The sequence below is a fragment of the Carcharodon carcharias genome, chromosome 12, assembly GCF_017639515.1.
Source record: "Carcharodon carcharias isolate sCarCar2 chromosome 12, sCarCar2.pri, whole genome shotgun sequence".
NCBI classification, from domain to species: Eukaryota; Metazoa; Chordata; class Chondrichthyes; order Lamniformes; family Lamnidae; genus Carcharodon; species Carcharodon carcharias.
The window spans coordinates 21801871-21822687 of record NC_054478.1 but is presented as its reverse complement, the minus strand read 5'-3'; the positions used below and the strand labels follow the sequence as shown (position 1 = coordinate 21822687).

At 43.6% G+C, this 20817-nt stretch overlaps 1 protein-coding gene across 4 annotated transcripts in view; it reads right to left on the bottom strand.

The window, feature by feature from the left end:
* Positions 1-12869, bottom strand: part of iqcb1 (IQ motif containing B1) — a 153195-nt gene extending 140326 nt beyond the window's left edge. For all 4 annotated transcript variants that reach the window (XM_041200164.1, XM_041200162.1, XM_041200165.1 and 1 more), the window contains exons 1-5: positions 12760-12869; positions 10909-11024; positions 4647-4809; positions 1904-2033; positions 438-531 (exon numbers count right to left, since the gene is read on the bottom strand). In XM_041200164.1, coding sequence (XP_041056098.1) covers positions 438-531; positions 1904-2033; positions 4647-4809; positions 10909-11024; positions 12760-12803 — 547 coding nt within the window. In that variant the 5' untranslated portion in view covers positions 12804-12869. The remainder of the gene's footprint in view (positions 1-437; positions 532-1903; positions 2034-4646; positions 4810-10908; positions 11025-12759) is intronic.
* Positions 12870-20817: the final 7948 nt, after the last annotated feature.

The window sequence follows — 20817 nt, the reverse complement described above, 5'->3', positions numbered from 1 at the left end:
GAGTGGCACTGAATGAACTGCTCTTGGAGAGATTTGGCACAGATACAATGGGCTGAATTGCCTCTTTCTGTGCTGTAACCATTCTATGAAAACACAACACTATGAACCAAATTAGTAAACCAGGCACAACAGCAGTGAACTGCAGTAAGGGCGACAGCCAGGGCATTTGTTTTGCCTCAGGTCTCTGAGGTGGAGCAGAGCAGCTTGGTCTTTTTGAGTACCGAGCATCTTTTGAAACTTGCACTTTCGTTGTCTGCTAAAAATGATTTTTCTTCCTAATATCTCCTTTTTTGTCTCTTTGTTCATTTTTGTCCAATTAAGCTTCTACAATATCCATTGGGACATTTTTCTACATCAGGAGTATTATACATATGTAAGTTTTAACTGTTAGTAACAATTTACAAAGGCAGTTAAAACAAAACCTCTGGCTGACTTACCATGTTGAATTAGCTGAATGTGGCCACCAAGAAGCCAGCAAAGGGAGTTAGTCACATTGTGGAAATAGTGCAGAAAATCTTGTTTGCTGTTATCCTTGAATTAAGAACAATTTTTTAACTTTTTCAAGCACTGAAAGATGCATTCAACTTCTCAAAAACATTCTCCTTCCATGTGATATCTATAACGTTGTTTCAGATCATACACTGCAGTTCAGTATCACCAAGTAATAAGATGCTCATGCAGAATACAAGTGCAACAAAGGTTCACCAGACTTGTTCCGGGGATGGCAGGACTGTCCAATGAAGAGAGATTGGCCAAACTGGGCCTGTATTTTCTAGAGTTTTGAAGAATGAGAGATGATTGCATTGAAGTCTACAAAATACTTAAAGGAATAGACAGGGTACATGCAGGTAAAATGTTTCCCCTGGTTGGGGAGTCTAGAACAAGGGGACACAATTTCAAAATAAGGGGGAAGCCACTTAGGACTGAGATGAAGGGAAATTTCTTTACTCAGTGGGTTGTGAATCTTTGGAATTCTCTACCCAAAAGGGCCATGGAAGCTCAGTCACTGAGTATGTTTAAGGTAGAGATTGATAGACTTCTGATTAACAATAACGTAAAGGGTTATGGGGATAGTGTAGGTAAAAGGCTACCATTGATTGAAATGTTCGATCAGCCATGATCGTATTGCATGGCGGAGCAGGCTCGACAGGCTGAGTGGCCTTCTCCTGTTCCTATGTTCCTAATACACAGGACAGAAATAGGTCATTCAGCCGAACAAGTCCATGCCAACATTTATGCTCCACTTGAACCCGCTCCCATCCTTCCTTATCTAATTCTTTCAGCATAAACCTCAATTCACTGCTCCCTCACATGCTTATCTGGTTTCCCCTTAGAAGCAACTATACTAATTGCCTTTATAGCTCTACATGGCAGTAATTTCCACATTCTCAACACTCTCCAGGTAAAGAAGTTTCTTCTGAATTCCATATTTGATTTCTTGGTGACCATCTTATATTGATGGCCTCTAGTTTGACACTTCCCGACAAGTGGAAACATTTGCTCTGTGTCTAATCTATCAAATCTTTCATAAGATCCCCCTCAGCCTTCTCTTCTGTAGGAAGGTTGGAGAAACTCCAAACCACTGAAAAGATGTTGTAAAATATTTCTTAAGAGATGTGATTCTGTTTGAGAATGTGAATTTTCTGACAGGTGTGTGTGTGTGTGTGTGTATGTGAGTGTGTGTATATGTGAGTGTGTGTGTATGTATGTGTGTGCTGTTGTTGGACTTGTCCTGCTTTTTGTCTTGTAGTCGTTTCTAAGTGAATACAAAATTTCAGCCAATCTACATGCTCCACGTCTTATAAACCGTTATCAGACTTTAGCTTGTACACTAGTGGGGAATGTTTATAAATAGAGTTCATGCAAATATGGCAGACAGAGAGAATCTATATGCATAAATTACCTCAACAGCCTTGAGGAAACGAGCCTGCAGATGTCGTGCCAGCAGCATCAGATTGTCTGCAGCTGATGGCAGCACTTTGTCATAAAACTCTTCAGCTTCTTCCTTTGGGTCCAGATCCACACAGGTGGTGCTGAAAGGGAGCAAGTCAATTTACTGTTAGCTCTAAACTTCAAAATATTCCAATAGATGCTCTTAACACTGCATTGTGTTCATTCAGCAAAACCTAGATATCCAACTAGATATTTATGCCAAATAAGAATCTTTAGCTCTGGCAATCAGATAGGTTGACCAGTTGAATAGTTAACAATGATAAAACAATTCAATCTATTGTCAAAAGTCTCAAGTTTTTTACATGAAATAATGTAGACCCAGAAATGAAGAGTTCAGATGGTTCAAGTGGTTATCTGTGAGCATTAAGAGCTAGATGAATCTAGGGGTTTAGCTGATGAATCTATCGGAGAGTTTCAAGCAATATTATAAATCAAAAGAATATAAATTAAAGCTCTTTACATTCATTGGCTGAGGTAACTCGACAAGTAGCAAGAAAACCACCTGTGCTCCTACGTTGGGGGACTAAACACAAGTTGTGACCTTTTCTACTAAACACCTCTGTGCAAGTGTGACCTGAGCTTCTGTTTGCTTGTCATTTTAATTCACTGCCCCACTCCCACTCTGGCCTCCTACATTGTACCTATGAAGCTTAATGGAAACTCAGTGGATGATCCATCTCGGCTTCCTCCAAAGATCCCCAAGCATCACAGGTGCCAGTCTTCAGACAATTCGATTCACTCCATGTGATATCAGGAAATGGCTGAAGGCACTGGATGCTGCATAGGCTATGGGCCCTGACACTATTCCAGCAATAACACTGAAGACTTGTGCTCCAGAACTTGCCGCACTCCTAGCCAAGCAGTTCCAGTGCAGCTACAACAATGGCTAGGTGGTAAATTGTCCAGGTATGTACTGTAGACAAAAAGCAGGACAAGTCCAACTCAGCCACTTACCACCCATTAGTCTACTCTCAGTCATCAGTAAAGTAACGGAAGGGGTCATCAACAGCGCTATCAAGCGGCACTTGCTTAGCAATAACCTGCTCACTGATGCTCAGCTTGGGTTCTGCCAGGGTCATTTAACTCCTGACCACATTATAGCCTTGGTTCAGACACAGACAAAAGAGCTGAACTCCAGAGGTGAGGTGAGAGTGACTGCCTTGGACATCAAGGCAGCATTTGACCGAATGTGGCATCAAAGAGCCCCAGCAAAACTGGAGTCAACAGGACTCAGGGGAAAACTCTACACTGGTTGGAGTCATACCTAGCACAAAGGAAAATGGTTGTGGTTGTTGGAGGTCAATCATCTCAGTTCCAGGACATCACTACAGGAGTTCCTCATGGTAGTGCTCTAGACCCAATTATTTTCTGCTGCTTCCTTCCATCATAAGGTCAGAAGTGGGGATGCTCGCTGATGATTGCACAATGTTCAGCATCATTCGTGACACCTCAGAAACTGAAGCAGTCCATTTCCAAATGCAGCAAGACCTGGACAATATCCAGGCTTGGGCTGACAAGTGGCAAGTAACATTTGCGCCACACAAGTGTCAGGCAATGACCAACTCCAACAAGAGAGAATCTAACCATCTCCCCTTAACATTCAATGGCATTACCATCACTGAATCCCCCACTATCAACATCCTGGGGATAACCTGAACCAGAAATTGAACTGGACTAGCCATATAAATACGGTAGCTACAAGAGCAGGTCGGAGGCTAGGGATCCTCAGCAAGTAACTCACCTCCTGACTCCCCAAAGCCCACTCATCATCAAAAAGGCACCAGTCAGGAGTGCGATGGAATACTCTCCACTTGCCTGGATGACTGCAGCTCCAACAACACTCAAGAAGCTCGACACCATCCAGAACAAAGCAGCCTGCTTGATTAGCATCCCATCCACAAACATTCACTCCCTTCCCCACTGACGCACAGTGGCAGCGGTGTGTACCATTTATAAGATGAACTGCAGGAATTCACTAAGCCTCTTTCGACAGTACCTTCCAAACTCACGACCACTACCATCGAGAAGGAAAAGGGCAGCAGATACATGAGAACACCAACACGTGGACGTTACCCTCCCAAGTCACTCACCATCCTGACTTGGAAACATATCGTCGTTCCTTCGTTGTCATGGCATCAAAATCCTGGAACTCACTTCTCAGCAGCACTGTGGATTGTACCTGCACCACATGGACTGCAGCGGTTCAAGAAGGTGGCTCACCACCTTCTCAATGGCAATTAGGGATGGGCAACAAATGCTGGCATTGACAGAGATGCCCACAACCCACTGCAAAGCATCCAAGACTTCCTGACATAATGGGTGTGAGGTATTCAATGGTTACTGAATCCAATAAATCACTGGGAGTTTTCAGTTCTGAAGAAGAGCTATATGGACACGAAACATTAACTCTGTTTCTCTTTCCACAGATGCTGCCAGGCCTACTGAGTTTTTCCAGCATTTCCTGTTTTTATTACAGTTTTCAGTCTTTGGCGAGGTGCTAATTTTTACCTCCTTTGTATTTGAAAAGATCTTATGTTTCAGTGATTTTTTTTAAAAGAAAGCACTTTGGTTTAAACATTTATCTGAAACATTCTCTTAAATTCTTTCTGTGGAAACATGTTGGAACAGAATTACCTTCTTCTGAACCGGAACGACAAAAGCAACGTTGAGTGGAATAGCAACTGTGGCTTTACCTGACTATCTCCGCCAACTCTACAGCCGTGGACCAGCTTCCTGGGATGTTGTTGTAGTCCTGTCTAAGCACGAGTACACAATATTGAATTAAGTCATAATAATAAATATCCTCTTTTAACTTCTGTAACTCTTTGCTCCCTAAAGGAGGTCCTTTCAGGATTTCTGTAAAAGACACATGACAAAGTTGAAAGGAGAATGGGTTAAATGCCACACCAGAAACAATATCTCAACACAATTTAAAAAACATCTTAACTATGATTTGATCTTAACAGATTCAGAAGGCTATTAAACATAAGTTTGTTGCCCTGAGCACTAACATTGCAGCTTTCACAGCAAAACCTTGAAGTCTATACTTTACTTGTACTCATCTCCATCAACCTCAACTGATCTGACAACTCATTAGCAGGGCCTTCTCACCACCCACTCCAGGTCTTTGTGATGTCTAGAATCTAAGGCCAAAACTGCCTCAAACCTTCCTGACACGCATTGCTCCTTGTCCAAGAATAGCCATGCAAAGAAGGGGCCAGTTCCCCGAAGAAGAGGAGGTTATGGAGGCCGGTAAGTGTATCTGCAGGCCCTGGCTGGCAGAGCCCAGCAAGGCGGGTGGTGGGCTGGGTTTGAGAGGGCCAGGAGTGGAGGGTTAAAGGGGGAGGGTATGAACTTGTGGTGCAGGGGCAGGGTGGCTCCAATGGGCACAGAGAGGTTCCTCCTCCCGCACTTTGTCCGACACCAGTTCACCTAGTAAAAGCTGCCAGGCTTCCCATGTGGTGTGAGCTTCCCCCGGTTGCTGATAAAATAGCAGTGAGGGCGGGTGAGGCATTTAAGTGGCCATTAATTGGCGGGCGGGAAGGCAGTGGGAAGCTCATGATGCATTTTATGAGCCCCTTCCTGCCTTCAAACATGCCAGCTGGGGAAAATCCAGCCCCTGAATGCATATTCCCGCCAGCACTGAAATTCAAAGGTATAACGACTGCATAAAATATTCTGGAAATGCACATTTCAAGTAAAAACCTGATTGCATTCCAGAAAAGACAATTGACTCATTAAATATAACAAATGCACAGTTAGGCATACAATGGCTTCAGAAAATTTGTATGTAAATGTGCTAAGTGGCATTTCAAATAAACATCAAAACTTGCATTTATATAGCGCCTTTAACACAGTAAAACATTGCAGGATTGAAATAAAATATATTTATCTCTAAGCCACTTCACGAGGTGTTAGGAGAGGTGACCAAAAGCTTTTGGTCAAAGAGACAGATTGAAAGGGGGTATCTTAAAGGAGTATAGAGAGGTTGAGAGAGGCAGAGAGCTTAAGAGAGGGAATTTCAAAGCTTGGGACCTCAGCAGCTGGTTGCACAGCCAGCAATAACGGACGGTTGAAAATTTGGAATGTACAAGAGGCCACAATTGAAGCAGCGTAGAGATCTCGGAGGGATGCAGGGCTGGAGAAGGCTACAAAGAAATGGAAAGGGTTAGGTGATGGAGGGAATTTAAAACAAGGAGAATTTTAAAAACTGCCAGACAGGGAGCAAATATGCCAGCAAGCACAACAGGCAATGGATGAACAGGTCTCGGTCTGCATTAGATTGAATAAGCTTAAGTTTACCACAGGTGCAAGGTGAGAGGCCAGTCAGAGAGCATTGGAAAAATGAATGAGCTCCCTTGAAAACCTAATAAATATAGCTATAGAAAAATTCAAAGACATAGGCCGGAATTTTCCAACCCCCCGTGGCGGGGCCAGTGAGCCATTGAAATCTCCGTTCACATCGGTGGAACCGGAAGATCCCACTGGCACGAGGGGCTGGAAAATTCCGGTCAGGGAAGCTGAAGGATTAGAAATTTAGGAATAGAGCGCAGGTCTCAGTTTCAATTTAGACTCAAGTGTTGAAAGCTCTCCTCTTTCTGTCGGCCGCAGCAATTGTAAGTGAAATGAGCCTGAATGGTCCCAATCACCTTTTAGTAACCCGAGTGTCTGGCAGGAAGTTGCCATTCATTTGACACAAATTGGATGCAAACTGACAATCTGAGAAGCCACATGAATGGCTGGTGAGAATAAAGAAAATGTCATGTTGCTACAGGGCAAGGCAGTTTTATGATGGTAAGGGTGAGTCATTCTGACAGAACATTAAATAAGCACAGTAGAAAAGGCTTTACTATGCAGCTGGCATTGCTGCATTAGAACTGGACTGCTGGCACGAGATACAGAAAACGGCCATGTATGATGGTGTACCTGCTGCCTGTTTTAAAACAGCACACCTTTCACTTCATGATGAGAAATTATGACAAATTATCAGAGGAAAGATGAGTTCAGGCACAGCATTAATACACCTAAATTAAACTTTCATCCACATATTCCTTCCATCACCAAGGCCATTGACTTCCACCTCCATAACATCGTCTCAGCCCATGTGCTGCTGAAACTTTCACTCATGCCTCTATTATCTCCAGATTTAAGCATTCCACCTACCATAAACTTAAGCTCATCAAAATTCTGCTGCTATCCAAACTCACACCAAGTCCTGTTTACCCATCATCCCCTGTGTTCAGTCACTTACTTGGTTCCCATTCCGCTCAAGCAATGTCTCAATCCTAAACAAAAACAGAACCACCCGGAAAAACTCAGCAAGTCTGGCAGCATCGGCGGAGAAGAAAAGAGTTGACGTTTCGAGTCCTCATGACCCTTCAACAGAACTGCTGAAGCTCTGTTGAAGGGTCATGAGGACTCGAAACATCAACTCTTTTCTTCTCCGCCAATGCTGCCAGACCTGCTGAGTTTTTCCGGGTGGTTCTGTTTTTGTTTTGGATTTCCAGCATCCGCAGTTTTTTCTTTTTAACTTTTTTGCCTCAATCCTAAAATTCTCTTCCCTGCAATGGCCTCACTCCTCCTTATTTCTGTAACCCCCTCTAGCCCGACAACGCTTTGACAGCTTTATGCTGCTCCAATTTTGGCCTCTTGTGCACCCAATTTTCATTACTGCACTATTGGCAGCTGTGCTTATGGTTGCCTAGACCTTGAGCTCTGGAATAAAAGCAAAATACTGCAGATGCTGGAAATCTGAAATAAAAACAGAAAATGCTGGAAAAATTCAGCAGGTCTGCTGTCAAGAAATTATATTAATATATATAATGTTATTGGAATTTTTTTTTAAATAGAGGTTTAGTATGTGTGGTGTATTAATTGGATTAAAGCCTGCTAGTCTGGGTGCTTTGAGGCATAGAAAGAAGTAGATTTGAAATGTTAATTAGATAACATGGAGGCAATTTGCATTTTTAAATAGAGCATTCAAAGACTGGGGATGAAATCTTGCACCTAGCTAGGAGACACCAAGCAAGATGTTTACATTACTGATAAAACTGAAAGGGGCTTTATTGTTAGAAGAGATGGAGTTCAAAGGGCCTGGTAATACAGTGAGAATTTGCATTCAAAGGGAAGGCTAGGTATAACAGAAAGGATAAAAGCTAAATACTGCGGATGCTGGAAATCTGAAACAAAAACAAAAATTGGAAAAACTCAGCAGGTCTGACAGCATCTGTGGAGAGAAGGACAGAGTTAATGTTTCGAGTCCAGATGACTCTTCTTAAGAACTAAAGAGTAGAAATGTGGTGAAATATATACTGTTTAAGGGGGGGTGGGACTGGTGAAGCTGGATAGAAGGCCAGTGATAGGTGGAGGCAAAGGAGAGATCGCAAAAGACGTCATAAACAAAAGGTGGAAGGGGTGTGAGTTTTGTGTGTACAGGTCAGAGGCATATAAGATCTATGCCTGTAAGCCTACAACTGTCTGCAAAGGAACAAATTGAAAGGGACCTCATTTTGAGTTCGTAAGGTGAAAAATGCTTTGCCTGGTATCTGTTTAAGTCTATTGGTTATTGTTGCCTTGGTAAAGATTAATCTAGAAATTTGTTAAAAAGTTATGATAGTAGTAATTTGTAGCCATCTATATGTGTTTAATTTGTTGTAAATTAATAAATGTCTCATTTAGTTTGATATAAAAACCTCTGGAGGCTTGGTGGGTTCATTTTTGAATTCAGAGTTGCATCTCAAACATACCAATTGAAAATATGGGTTATGACAGTTGTTTAAAGCTACCCTCTGGGATTTTAAATAACTCAGCCTTTACAAACTGCTGTGTCATAACACTGGCAGCATCTGCGGAGAGAGAAACAGAGTTAATGTTTTGAGCTTGTATGACTCTTTGAGCTGAAAAAGGGGACTCAGTGTCAAAATTTTGTTTGGTAATGCTCCTGTGAAGCATTTTTGGAACGTAGCACTGCTTTAAAGGCATTATATAAATGCAAGTTAATGTCTTTTGTCTTTATTGTTGCTGATGGCCCAGCTCTACATTTGCAGCATTTTCTCTTTTTTTAAATTTTGAATCTCCAGCATTTCGTTTTAATCACATATGGTAGAGTGTGTTCCAAATTAGCATTGGGTTGAGGCAAGAATACATTGCAAAACATGCAAATGCTTAAATTACACCTGCAGAGTAAAAAGACAGGTTGATGTTTGGCAGATTCTGAATAGATCCAGCATTTTCAGTTTTTAATTTCAAATAAAGCTTCAACCACACAGACTATGACATCATCCTAACTACACAATGGGCTGGAGGTTGACTGACACCGTGCCTGTTTTACTGCTACAAAAACTTCCATCAGTGAGAACAATTTCTCCCTATCTACCCTCATGATTTTGAATACCTCTATCAAATTTCCTCTCAGTCTTCTCTTCTCCAACGAGAGCACCCCAACTTCTCCAATCTATCCACATAACTAAAGCGCCTCATCCCTGGAACCATTCTTGTAAATCTTTTCCACACCCCCTCTGAAGCCTTCATGTTCTCAAATGCAGTTAGACCATAAGACATAGGAGCAGAAATTAGGCCATTCGGCCCGTCGAGTTTGCTCCGCCATTCAATCATGGCTGATAAGTTTCTCAACCCCATTCTCTCGCCTTCTCCCCGTAACCTTTGATCCCCTTACCATTCAAGAACCTATCTTTCTCGGTCTTAAATACACTCAATGACCTGGCCTCCACAGCCTTCTGAGGCAATGAATTCCATAGATTCACCACTCTCTGACTAAAGAAGTTTCTCCTCATCTCTGTTCTAAAAGGTCTTCCCTTTACTCTGAGGCTGTGCCCTAGGGTCCTAGTCTCTCCTACTAATGGAAACATCTTCCCCACGTCCACTTTATCCAGGCTTTTCAGTATTCTGTAAGTTTCAATCAGATCCCCCCTCATCCTTCTAAACTCCATTGAGTAAAGACCCAGAGTCCTCAAACATTCCTCATATGTTAAGCCTTTCATTCCTGGGATCATTCTCGTGAACCTCCTCTGGACCCTCTCCAGGGCCAGCACATCCTTCCTGAGATACGGGGCCCAAAATTGCTCACAATATTCTAAATGTGGTCTGACCAGAACCTTATAAAGCATCAGCAGCACATCTCTGCTTTTATATTCTAGCCATCTCGAAATAAATGCCAACATTGTATTTGCCTTCCTAACTACCGACTCAACCTGCAAGTTAACCTTAAGAGAATCCTGGACTAGGACTCGCAAGTCCCTTTGCACTCTAGATTTCTGAATTCTCTCCCCATTTAGAAAATAGTCTATGCCTCTATTCTTCCTACCAAAATGCATGGCCTCACACTTCCCCACATTGTATTCCATCTGCCACTTCTTTGCCCATTCTCCTAACCTGTCTCCAAACTTGTCCTGTTCCCAGAATTGGACACAAGATTCCAATTGAGGATAAAGGTTTAGCATAACTTCCTTGTTTTTGTACTCTATGCCTTTATTTATGAAGCTCAGGATCCCGTATGCCTTTTTTAACCACTTTCTCAAACTGCCCTGCCAACTTCAATGATTTGTGCAGATTTATCCCCAGGTCTTTCCGTTCATGCACACCTTTTAGAATTGCATCCTTTATTTTAGATTGTTTCCCCTCAAACTTCCAAAATGTACCACTTCTCTGTATTAACTTTCATCTTCCATGTGTCCGCCCATTCCACCAGCCTGTAATGTCCTCTTAAAATCTATCATTATCCTACTAAATAGATAGGACCACACCCACTATTTGCACTCATATATGAATGAAAGCTGCCATACTTGGATAACACATTGGAAGGTAATGTCAAGGTCTCCACCTTACTCCAGCTAGAGGCAGCAATTCCTGGAGAGCTGAAGGAAGGGCAATTGAAGGTATAAAGATATAAGAAGACCCAAGGATGCTTGATCTGTAATAATTTAAACAATTTCCTACCTTTCAACTTTAGCAGCAGGGTTGGGATCTTATCATTTGCGCTTTCTGCAACTTCAGCTGCCAAGTTAAAAATTTGGGAATTCACTCCTTCATCCAAACTATCTGTGGCTGCACCCCTAATCATTTAGCACAAAATAAGAGAGATACTATGTTCAGTGAAAAATTCAGTACAAATGTTCACAGCATAAAATCCAAAACATAATACTTAACGGTTCCTTATCCATCATATGAGCTGGAAGAATTGGTGGTTTGGGGTTAGAATTCTCACTCTCCCTCTCACCACATGGGAGACCTGGGTTTGATTCCTGGTCAATCCAAACTATATATTCTACTGGGGACATAGATTTAAAGATTTGGGCAAGAGATGCAGGGGGTATGTGAAAAAGAACCGTTTCTTTTTTAAACACAACAAGTACTAATGGCCAGGAACAGACAGCCTACAAGGTTGGTGGAACCACAGACAATTCTTGATTTGAAAAGGAAATTGGATGAGCACTTGAGGGAAAAGAACTTGCAGGACTATGGGGAAAGAGCGAGGGATTGGGATAGACTGGATTGCTCTAGAGAGCTGGCATGGACTCGATGGGCCAAATGACCTCCTTCTGCGTTCTAAAAGCCTATGTTCTAATCCATTTGACATGGACCAGTGGGGGTGACATTGGACAGCACTAAACATTCTCCTCATGGGTTCTGGTTGAACCACCTAAAGCAAAATAATTTCTGAGGTAATTTAACATTTGCATTTTGCAAGGACTTCTGATGCCAACTATGCTCAAAAGGCATCAAATCTATGATCTTCCCGTTTAGGCACGAGTCATCTTTTTGTGATTTCTTGAGGATGTGAAAGGCTCTATATAAATGCAAATCCTTTCCTTCTTGGACTTGGGCTTGCCTCCAGCAACGCCATGGATAATTGGCTGGAATGCCTATCCTTAGCTCTCTGAGGGTAGACTCTCTTCTCGGGGTCAGAAGTAGACTCAGTAGGCAGGCTCTTGTCTGAATCCCAAAACTTGAGAACAAAATCTACACTGACACTCCCGTGCAGTACTGGAGGGGGTGCTGCACAGTCTGAGGAGCTCTCTTTTGGATGAAACATTGCATTGAGATGTTGTCTGTGCTCTCAATCTCATGATACTATTTCAAAGAAGAGCAGGGGAATTATCTCCACTCTCCTGAGCAATATTTATCCCTCAATTAACACAACAAAAAAAATAGATTATCTGGCCATTATCAACATCATGTGATAATGGGAGCTCTCTGTGTACATATTGGCTGACGTGTTTCCTACATTACAACAGTGACTACACTTCAAAAAGTACTTAATTGGCTGTGAAGCTCCTTGGGACATCCTGTGGTCATACTAATGCAAGTCTCCCTTTCCAGATTCCGCACTATCACGGAGGGAACGTATGACTTTCCCACACAGGCTGGAAGTTTTGGGGCATGCTGAGGATGTACAATAATAGAGGTCCAGCAGGCCATTTGGCCCATCGAGCCCATTCCAGCTCCACCCGAAGACCAAATTTAGCTGGTCGCACTCTTCCCTTGACCCTGCCAAATTCTTCTCTCTTTATTTAGCCAGGGGCTTATACAATACCCTTAATTTGAAAACCAAAGTTGAATCCGCCTCCACCATAAACATAACAGCAAAGTGTTTAATATTTGCGGGGTAGATTTGCAAAGGGAAAAAGCCGGATTTGTTTCTATCAACACAGGAGGAGGAGGAGGAGATGATTCCGCCTAAAAGAAAAGCCCGAAATTCGCGGTGAAACTCGGGTCAGACGGTCCGGAGGCGGAGGGGCGGAGGATAAAAATCATCCCGCGCCGAACGAGCCCCCTCCTTTGCCCTACCCGGTGTCCAGGCCGGAGGCTGACCGCCGGCCCGCTCCAGCCATCCTTCGCCAGCCCCCAAGTCCAGGCCCAGACCCCTCGGGAACCGCAGCCGGTTTCCCAGGGCAACGCCAAACCCTCGGCTTCACATCAGCACATTCGACACATCCTCCACACCCGCCCCCCGCCCCCCCCTCACCCGCCGACAGTCAAAACATAGACACACCCTCCGAGGTAAGCTATTGACACTTTATTTTATTTTATTATAAAACTAGGCTAATAGATTACTGATTACAAAAGAAGGCTGAGCGACTGACGAATCGGCGGCGGGAATTTTGAAAGCCGAGTTATTGAAGTGAGCTTGACCACACCAAGGAGAGGTTTGTAGTAATTATAGAGTCATAGAGTTATACAGCACAGAAACTGGTCCTTCAGCCCATCGTGTCCATGCCGGCCATCAAGCACCTGTCTATTCTAATCCCATTTTCAAGCACGGCGTTTCAAGTGCTCATCTAAATACTTCTTAAATGTTGTGAGGGTTCCTGCCTCTACCACCCCCTCAGGCAGCGTGTTCCAGGTTTCCACCACCCTCTGGGTGAAAAAAATCTTCCGTCAAATTCCCTCTAAACATCCTGTCCCTTACCTTAAATTTATGCCCCCTGGTTATTGACATCTCTGCTAAGGGGAAAAGTTTCTTCCTATCTATGCCCCTCATAATTTTGTGTGCCTCTATCAGGTCTCCCCTCAGCCTTCTCTGCTCTAAGGAAAGCAACTCTAGCCTATCCAGAAATAAAAACAAAAAAACTGCGGATGCTGGAAATCTAAAACAAAAACAAAAACAAAAACAGAATTACCTGGAAAAACTCAGCAGGTCCGGCAGCATCGACGGAGAAGAAAAGAGTTGACGTTTCGAGTCCTCATGACCCTTCAACAGCCTATCCAGTCCCTCTTCATAGCTGAAATGCTCCAGCCCAGGCAACATCCTGGTGAATCTCCTCTGCACCCTCTCCAGTGCAATCACATCCTTCTTATAGACTAGAACTGCACACGCTACTCCAGCTGTGGCCTAACCAGCGTTTTATACAGCTCCGACATAACCTCCCTGCTTTTATGTTCTATGCCTCGGCTAATAAAGGCAAAGTATCCCACATGCCTTCTTAACCACCTTATCTACCTTGTGCTGCTGCCTTCAGGGATCTATGGTCATGTACACGAAGGTACCTCTGATCCTCTGAACTTCCTAGGGTCCTACCATTCATTGTGTATTCCCTTGCCATGTTAGTTCTCCCAAAATGCATCACCTCACACTTTTCTGGATTAAATTGCATTTGCCTCTGCTCTGCCCATCTTACCAGCCCATCTATATCGTCCTGTAATCTAAGGCTTTCCTCCTTACTATGACACCACCAATTTTCGTGTCATCTGCAAACTTACTGATCATACCTCCTATATTCATGTCTAAATCATTAATGTAAACTACAAACAGCAAGCATCCCAGCACTGATCCCCGTGATACACCACTGGTCACAGGACTCCAATCACCAAAACAACCTTCGACCGTCACCCTCTGCCTCCTGCCACTAAGTCAGTCATGGATCCAATTTGCCAAATTGCCCTGGATCCCATGGGCTCTTACCTTCTTGACCATTCTCCCATGCAGGACCTTGTCAAATGCCTTATTGAAGTCCATGTAGACTACAACAATTGCACTACCCTCATCTACACAACTAATCACCTCCTTGAAAAATTTAATCAAATTTGTTAGACATGATCTCCCCCTGACAAAGCCTTGCTGACTTTCCCTGATTAACCCCTGTCTCTACAAGTGGAGATTAGTCCTGTTCCTCAGAATTTTTTCCAATAGTTTCCCCACCACTGGTGTTAGACTCACTGGCCTGTAATTACCTGGTTTATCCCTACTACTCTTCTTGAATAATGGTACCACATTCGCTGTCCTCCAGTCCTCTGGCACCTCTCCTGTGGCCAGAGAAGATTTGAAAATTTGTGTCAGAACTCCTGCAATCTCCTCACTTGCCTCACATAGCAGCCTGGGATACAGCTCATCTGGGCCTGGGGATTTATCCACTCTTAAGCCCACTAAAACCGCTAATACCTCCTCCCTTTCAATACTAATTTGTTCAAGTATATTACAGTCGAACCTCTCTGATTTTTACACCTACATTGTCCTTCTCCATAGTGAACAGAGATGAAAAGTAATTATTCTAAACCTCACACATGTCCTCTGGCTCCATGCACAGATTGCCACTTTGGTCCCTAATGGGCCCTACTCTTTCCCTGGTTATCCTCTTGCCCTTTGTATATTTATAAAATGCCTTGGGATTTTCCTTTATCTTGTCCACCAATGTTTTTCCATGCTCTCTCTTCGATCTGCTAATGACTTTTTTTAAGTACTCCCCCGCACTTTCTATACTTCTCTAGGGCTTCCGCTGTTTTCAGCCCTCTGTATCTGCCATATGCCTCCTTTTTCTCCCTTATCCAATCCTCTATATCCCTTGACATCCAGGGTTCCCTGGACTTGTTGGTCCTACCCTTCACCTTTATAGGAACATATTGGCTCTATTTCGTTTTTGAATGACTCCTACTGGTCTGATGTAGACTTTCCTACAAGTAGCTGCTCCCAGTCCACTTTGGCCAGATCCTGTCTTATCATATGGAAATCAGCCTTCCCCCAATTTAGGACCTTTATTTCCAGTCCATCTTTGTCCTTTTCCATAAATACCTTAAATCTTACAGAGTTATGGTCACTATCTCTGAAATGCTCCCCTACTAACACTTCTACCACTTGTCCGGCTTCATTCCCTAAGCTTAGTTCCACTAACACCCCTTCTCTTGTAGGACTTTCTACGTGTTGGCTCAAAAAACCCTCCTGAATGCACTTTAAGAATTCCGCCCCCTCTAAGCTTTTCACACTAAGATTACCCCAGTTAATATTAGGGATGTTGAAATCCCCTACTATTATTATCCTATTATTTTTGCAGTTCTTTGAGATTTGCCTACATATCTGCTCATCTATCTCCCTCTGATTATTTGGAGGCCTATAGTACAGTCCCAGCAAAGTGATTGCCCCCTTTTTGTTTTTAAGTTCTACCCGTATGGCCTCATTTGAGGAACCTTCGAAGATACCATCCCTCCTTACCGCAGTAAATTGACTCCTTGATCAATAGCACAATTCAGTGATGGTAATGCCCTCGCCCCTTGATGTTCAGTGGCATTACCATCTCTGAACCCTCAACTATCAACATCCTGGGGGTTACCATTGACCAGAAACTGAACTGGACTAGCCATATAAATACTGTGGCTACAAAAGAAGGTCAGAGGCTAGGAATCCTGCAATGAGTAACTCACCTCCTGACTCCCCAAAGCCTGTCCACCATCTACAAGGCACAAATCAGGAATGTGATGGAATACTCTCCACTTGCCTGGATAAGTGCAGCTCCCACAACACTCAAGAAGCTTGACACCGTCCAGGACAAAACAGCCTGCTTGATTGGCCCCTAATCCACAAACATTCACTCCCTCCACCACCGACATACAATAGCAACAGTGTGTACCATCTACAAGATGCACTGCAGGAATTCACCAAGGCTCCTTCGACAGCACCTTCCAAACCCACGACCACTACCACCTAGAAGGACAAGGGCAGCAGGCATATGGGAACACCACCACCTGCAAGTTCCCCTCCAAGTCACTCACCATCCTGACTTGGAAGTATATTGTTGCTCCTTCATTGTCGCTGGGTCAAAATCCTGGAACTCCCTTCCTAATAGCACTGTGGGTGTACCTACATCACATGGACTGCAGTGGTTCAAGAAGGCAACTCACCACCACCTTCTCAAGGACAACTAGGGATGGGCAATAAATGCTGGCCCAGCCAGCGAAGCCCACATTCCGTGAATGAATAAAAAAGAACTCGGCCACCCTTACAGCAAGGTTATGGTCCCATATTGTAATGATGAGATTTAAAGACATTGACTAAGTTATTTCATTGGAATTAAATTTCATGGAATCATAGAATGCTACAGCAGAGAGGGAGATCATTCGACCCATCTTTTCTTTGAAAAGGCTGTCCAATTGGTTCTCCTTGCTCCTTCCCCAGTCCTTTTCATCCAATTTTCAATTTTCTATTTGTAATTTAATTAACTGCATAAAACAATATTAACCCCAATATTTTTATTTGTTAAATTATGCAACATTTTAAAATGTGAAATTTAAGTAATGTTGGAATAATTGACAGGGAAAAGGTGGGCAGTCAATGTCGGGTGTGACACAATGGTAGTACTCACGCTTCTGAATCAGAAGGTTTGTGGATTTATGCCCCACTCCAGAGATTTACGGATATTACTCAGGCTGATAGTCCTAGTGCAGTACTGAGGGAGTGCTGAACTGTAAGAAGTCACTTTAGGAAGGCAGTGAGGACTTTAGCAGAAAAGATTTACGGGAAATGTGGCTTTCAAAAAGGAATTTGATAAGCATCATAAGAGATAAAGATTACAGATTACAGCAAGGGGGTTACAGGGGAGTGGGACTAGCTAAATGGCAAGTGCAGATGACCAGCAGGGACACAACAGGCTGAATGGCCTCCTGTGATTCTATAGGTGCCATCTTTTGGTTGGAACAGGAGGCCCTGCCTGACCCCTCAGGTGGACATTAAAAAAGTTCTCACAACAAAATTTCAAAAAAGCCCTGGAGTTATCTTGGGTGTATCGGCCATATTTATCCCTCAATCAGCATCACAAAAGCAGATGACCTGGTCATTAGCACTTTGGGGATCAACTCTCGGGGAAAGAATTGAGGGTCAGTTTGGGTATGAGGGATTGTACCACCAGGGTTAGTGGGTAGGTGGTGCTGCCGAGCCTGTGAGAACGGTGGAGGGAGTTGGTTGTTGATGAGCCTGTGAGGACGGCCCACCAGAACGGGACTCAGTGCAAAAGCCAAATATGAAAAATATGGGACCAAAGCCTCCCAGCAGCAAACAGCCAAGGACACGGGACAACCATCTCAAATACAGGATGGTCCTATAAAACCTGGAACGGCTGGTGTTATATATTGTTGCATTATCTGTAGATATCTGAAAAGAGCTAGGAACTAATTATCTAGGAACTAATTGTTATGTATAAGTGTTCTGGGGGCCACATTTCACAGCTGAATTGGAGACTCGTATTTGTGACAAAACCAGTTCAAAATGGCCATTCCTTTTTACAAGGCAGTATATCAGATATTAAACGTAAAAAGCTCTCATCTTTCTGCTTAAACTGCTTAAACACTGATTATTACTAACTCCAAGGATTCAAAAGGCAACAAGAACACATTGTAGTTGGTCACATTGCTGTTTGTGGGATCTTGCTGTGCACAAATTGGCTGCCGTGGTTCCTACATTACAACAGTGACCATGCTTCAAAAAGGACCGAGAACGAGAGGGTGCAGATTTAAGGTAATTGATGAAAGGAGTAAAAGCATTATGAGAAAGAACTTTTTCACACGAGGGATTTGGAGTTGTAATGCACTGTCAGAGAGTATGGTGGAGGCAGGTTCAATTGAGGCATTCAAGAGGGAATTGGATTATTATCTGAAAAGGAAGAAAGTGCAGGGTTAAGAGGAGAAGGTGGGGGAATGGCAGAGGAGGGGGATTGATGGAGATTCTGGAGACAGGAGGGGGATTGAGGGAGATTCTAGAGATAGAGGAGGGGGATTGAGGAAGATTCTAGAAACAGCAGAGGGGGATTGAGGGAGCTTCTAGAGACAGAGAAGGGGAATTGAGGGAGATTCTAGAGATAGAGGAGGGGGATTGAGGGAGATTCTAGAAACAGCAGAGGGGGATTGAGGGAGCTTCTAGAGACAGAGGAGGGGAATTGAGGGAGATTCTAGAGATGGAGGAGGGGGATTGAGGGATAGGGACCTTACAGAGATAGAGGAGGGTGTAGGTAGAGGGATTTGATGGAGATACAGGGGGAGTAGGTTCTGAAAAGTGATTTTAATAGGGAAGGAGGGGTTTGGAAGAGGGACTTTACATGGCAGAGGGGATTTGGGGAAGTGTAGCTTGGCGGGGGGAGGAAGGATTAAAATCAGTGAGAAGCACTTGGATGAAGAATGTTAAAGGAAGATTAGAAAAAGCATTTGGAAGGGGAATGTGAAGAGGTTTGAAAAATTTAGAGAGGGTACAGAAAATATTTATGGGAATAGTTCCAAGGACGAGGAATTTCAGTTACATAGATTGATTGGAGGAGCTGGGACTGTTCTCCTTAGTCTAGAAAAGATTGAGTCGAGATGATGGAGGTGTTCAAAATGATGAAGGGTCCAAACAGCATCGATATTGACAAACTCTCCCTATTGGCAGAAGAGTCGTGAATCAGAGTACACTGATTTAAGGTGAATTGCCGAAGAACCAAGGGTGACATGGCGAGTAGTTCGGATTTGCCTGAGAGTGAGGGTGGAAGATTCTATAGGTGCTTTTTACAAGGAAATTGGATAAGTATCTGAAGAGAAATTTGCAGAGCTGCGGGGAAAAGACAAGGGAGTCAGATTAGCTGAGCTGCTCTTGCAGAGCCGGCATGGAGACAATAAACTAAATGGGCACCTCCTGTGCTGTAACCATTCTATGATTCTACGATTGTGGATTAATGACGGAGAAATGGCAAAGGAAGCATTGAAAAAAACATTGGGACGAGGAGGAAGAATGAAGAAGGTGAAGAGAAATGACGATTAGGGAGAAGCACTTGGAGGAGGAATAGAGGAGCACAGGAATAAAGAGGAACAAATTGGATGATGAGAAGGGAGGGAAAGCAAGAGGGAAAGATTGGGAAATAAGGAAAGTAGGAGGGGGGCTTTGAAGGGAGGGGAAATGGAGAAGGTAAGAGAAATAAGATTTGGATCAAGAGGATGAATGAAGACTGAAAAGGACATGGAAGGAGCAAAACAGGAGGAGGACTGAAGAGGGGAAGGAGGAAGGTGGAAGAGTTGGAGATAAAAATGATGATGAAGGAAAGAGAGACAGAAGGAAGAGGAAAGGGGAGGGAGAGGAGGGCACAGTGATTGCTGAGGAAATCGTGGTTTCAACTCTCTATTTTGGGTGTATGAATCATTTCCTATGGCAATTTGTTAAACTGGCATTATGTATTAGTTGTGTAATTAAAATGTGCGTGTGCTACATGATTGTTCAGTAGATAAATGTAATTGGACTGACTTATATACAGGCCAGCACATTTCCAAGAATTATCTTGATCTCAGCTGGAGCAGCCGTGAGGATATTGTAGTTGTGCTTAGTGCCCAGGGTTAGGAAGAGGAAAAATCAGCCAGTGGTCCTGTTCCTGATGGTTTGTTTTTTAAAAAATTCATTCACGGAATGTGAGCGTCGCTGGCTAGGCCAGCATTTATTGCCTATCCCTAATTGTCCTTGAGAAGGTGGTGATGAGCTGCCTTCTTTAACCCTCTGCAGTCCATGTGTTGTAGGTGCACCCACAGTGCTGTTAGGGAGGGAGTTCCAGGATTTTGACCCAGCGACAGTGAAGGAATGGTGATATATTTCCAAGTCAGGATGGTGTGTGGCTTGGAGGGAAACTTGCAGGTGGTGGTGTTCCATGTGTTTGCTGTCCTCATCCTTCTAGATGGCAGAGGTCGGGGGTTTGGAAGGTACTGCCTAAGGATCCTTGGTGAGTTTCTGCAGTGCATCTTGTAAATGGTACACACTGCTGCCATTGTGCGTTGGTGGTGGAAGGAGTGAATGTTTGTGGATGGGATGCTGATCAAGCAGACTGCTTTGTCCTGAATGATGTTGAATGTTCTTGAGTGTTGTTGGAGTTGCAGTCATCCAGGCAAGTGGAGAGTATTCCATCGCACTCCTGACTGGTGCCTTTTTGATGATGGGCAGGCTTTGGGGAGTCAGGAGGCGAGTTAGTTGCTGCCTCTGACCTGCTCTTGTAGCCACAGTATTTATATGGCTAGTTCAGTTCAGCTTCCGGTTCATGGTACCCCCAGGATGTTGATAGTGGGGGATTCAGTGATGGTAATGCCATTGAATGCCAAGGGGAGATGGTTAAATTCTCTCTTGTTGGAGTTGGTCAT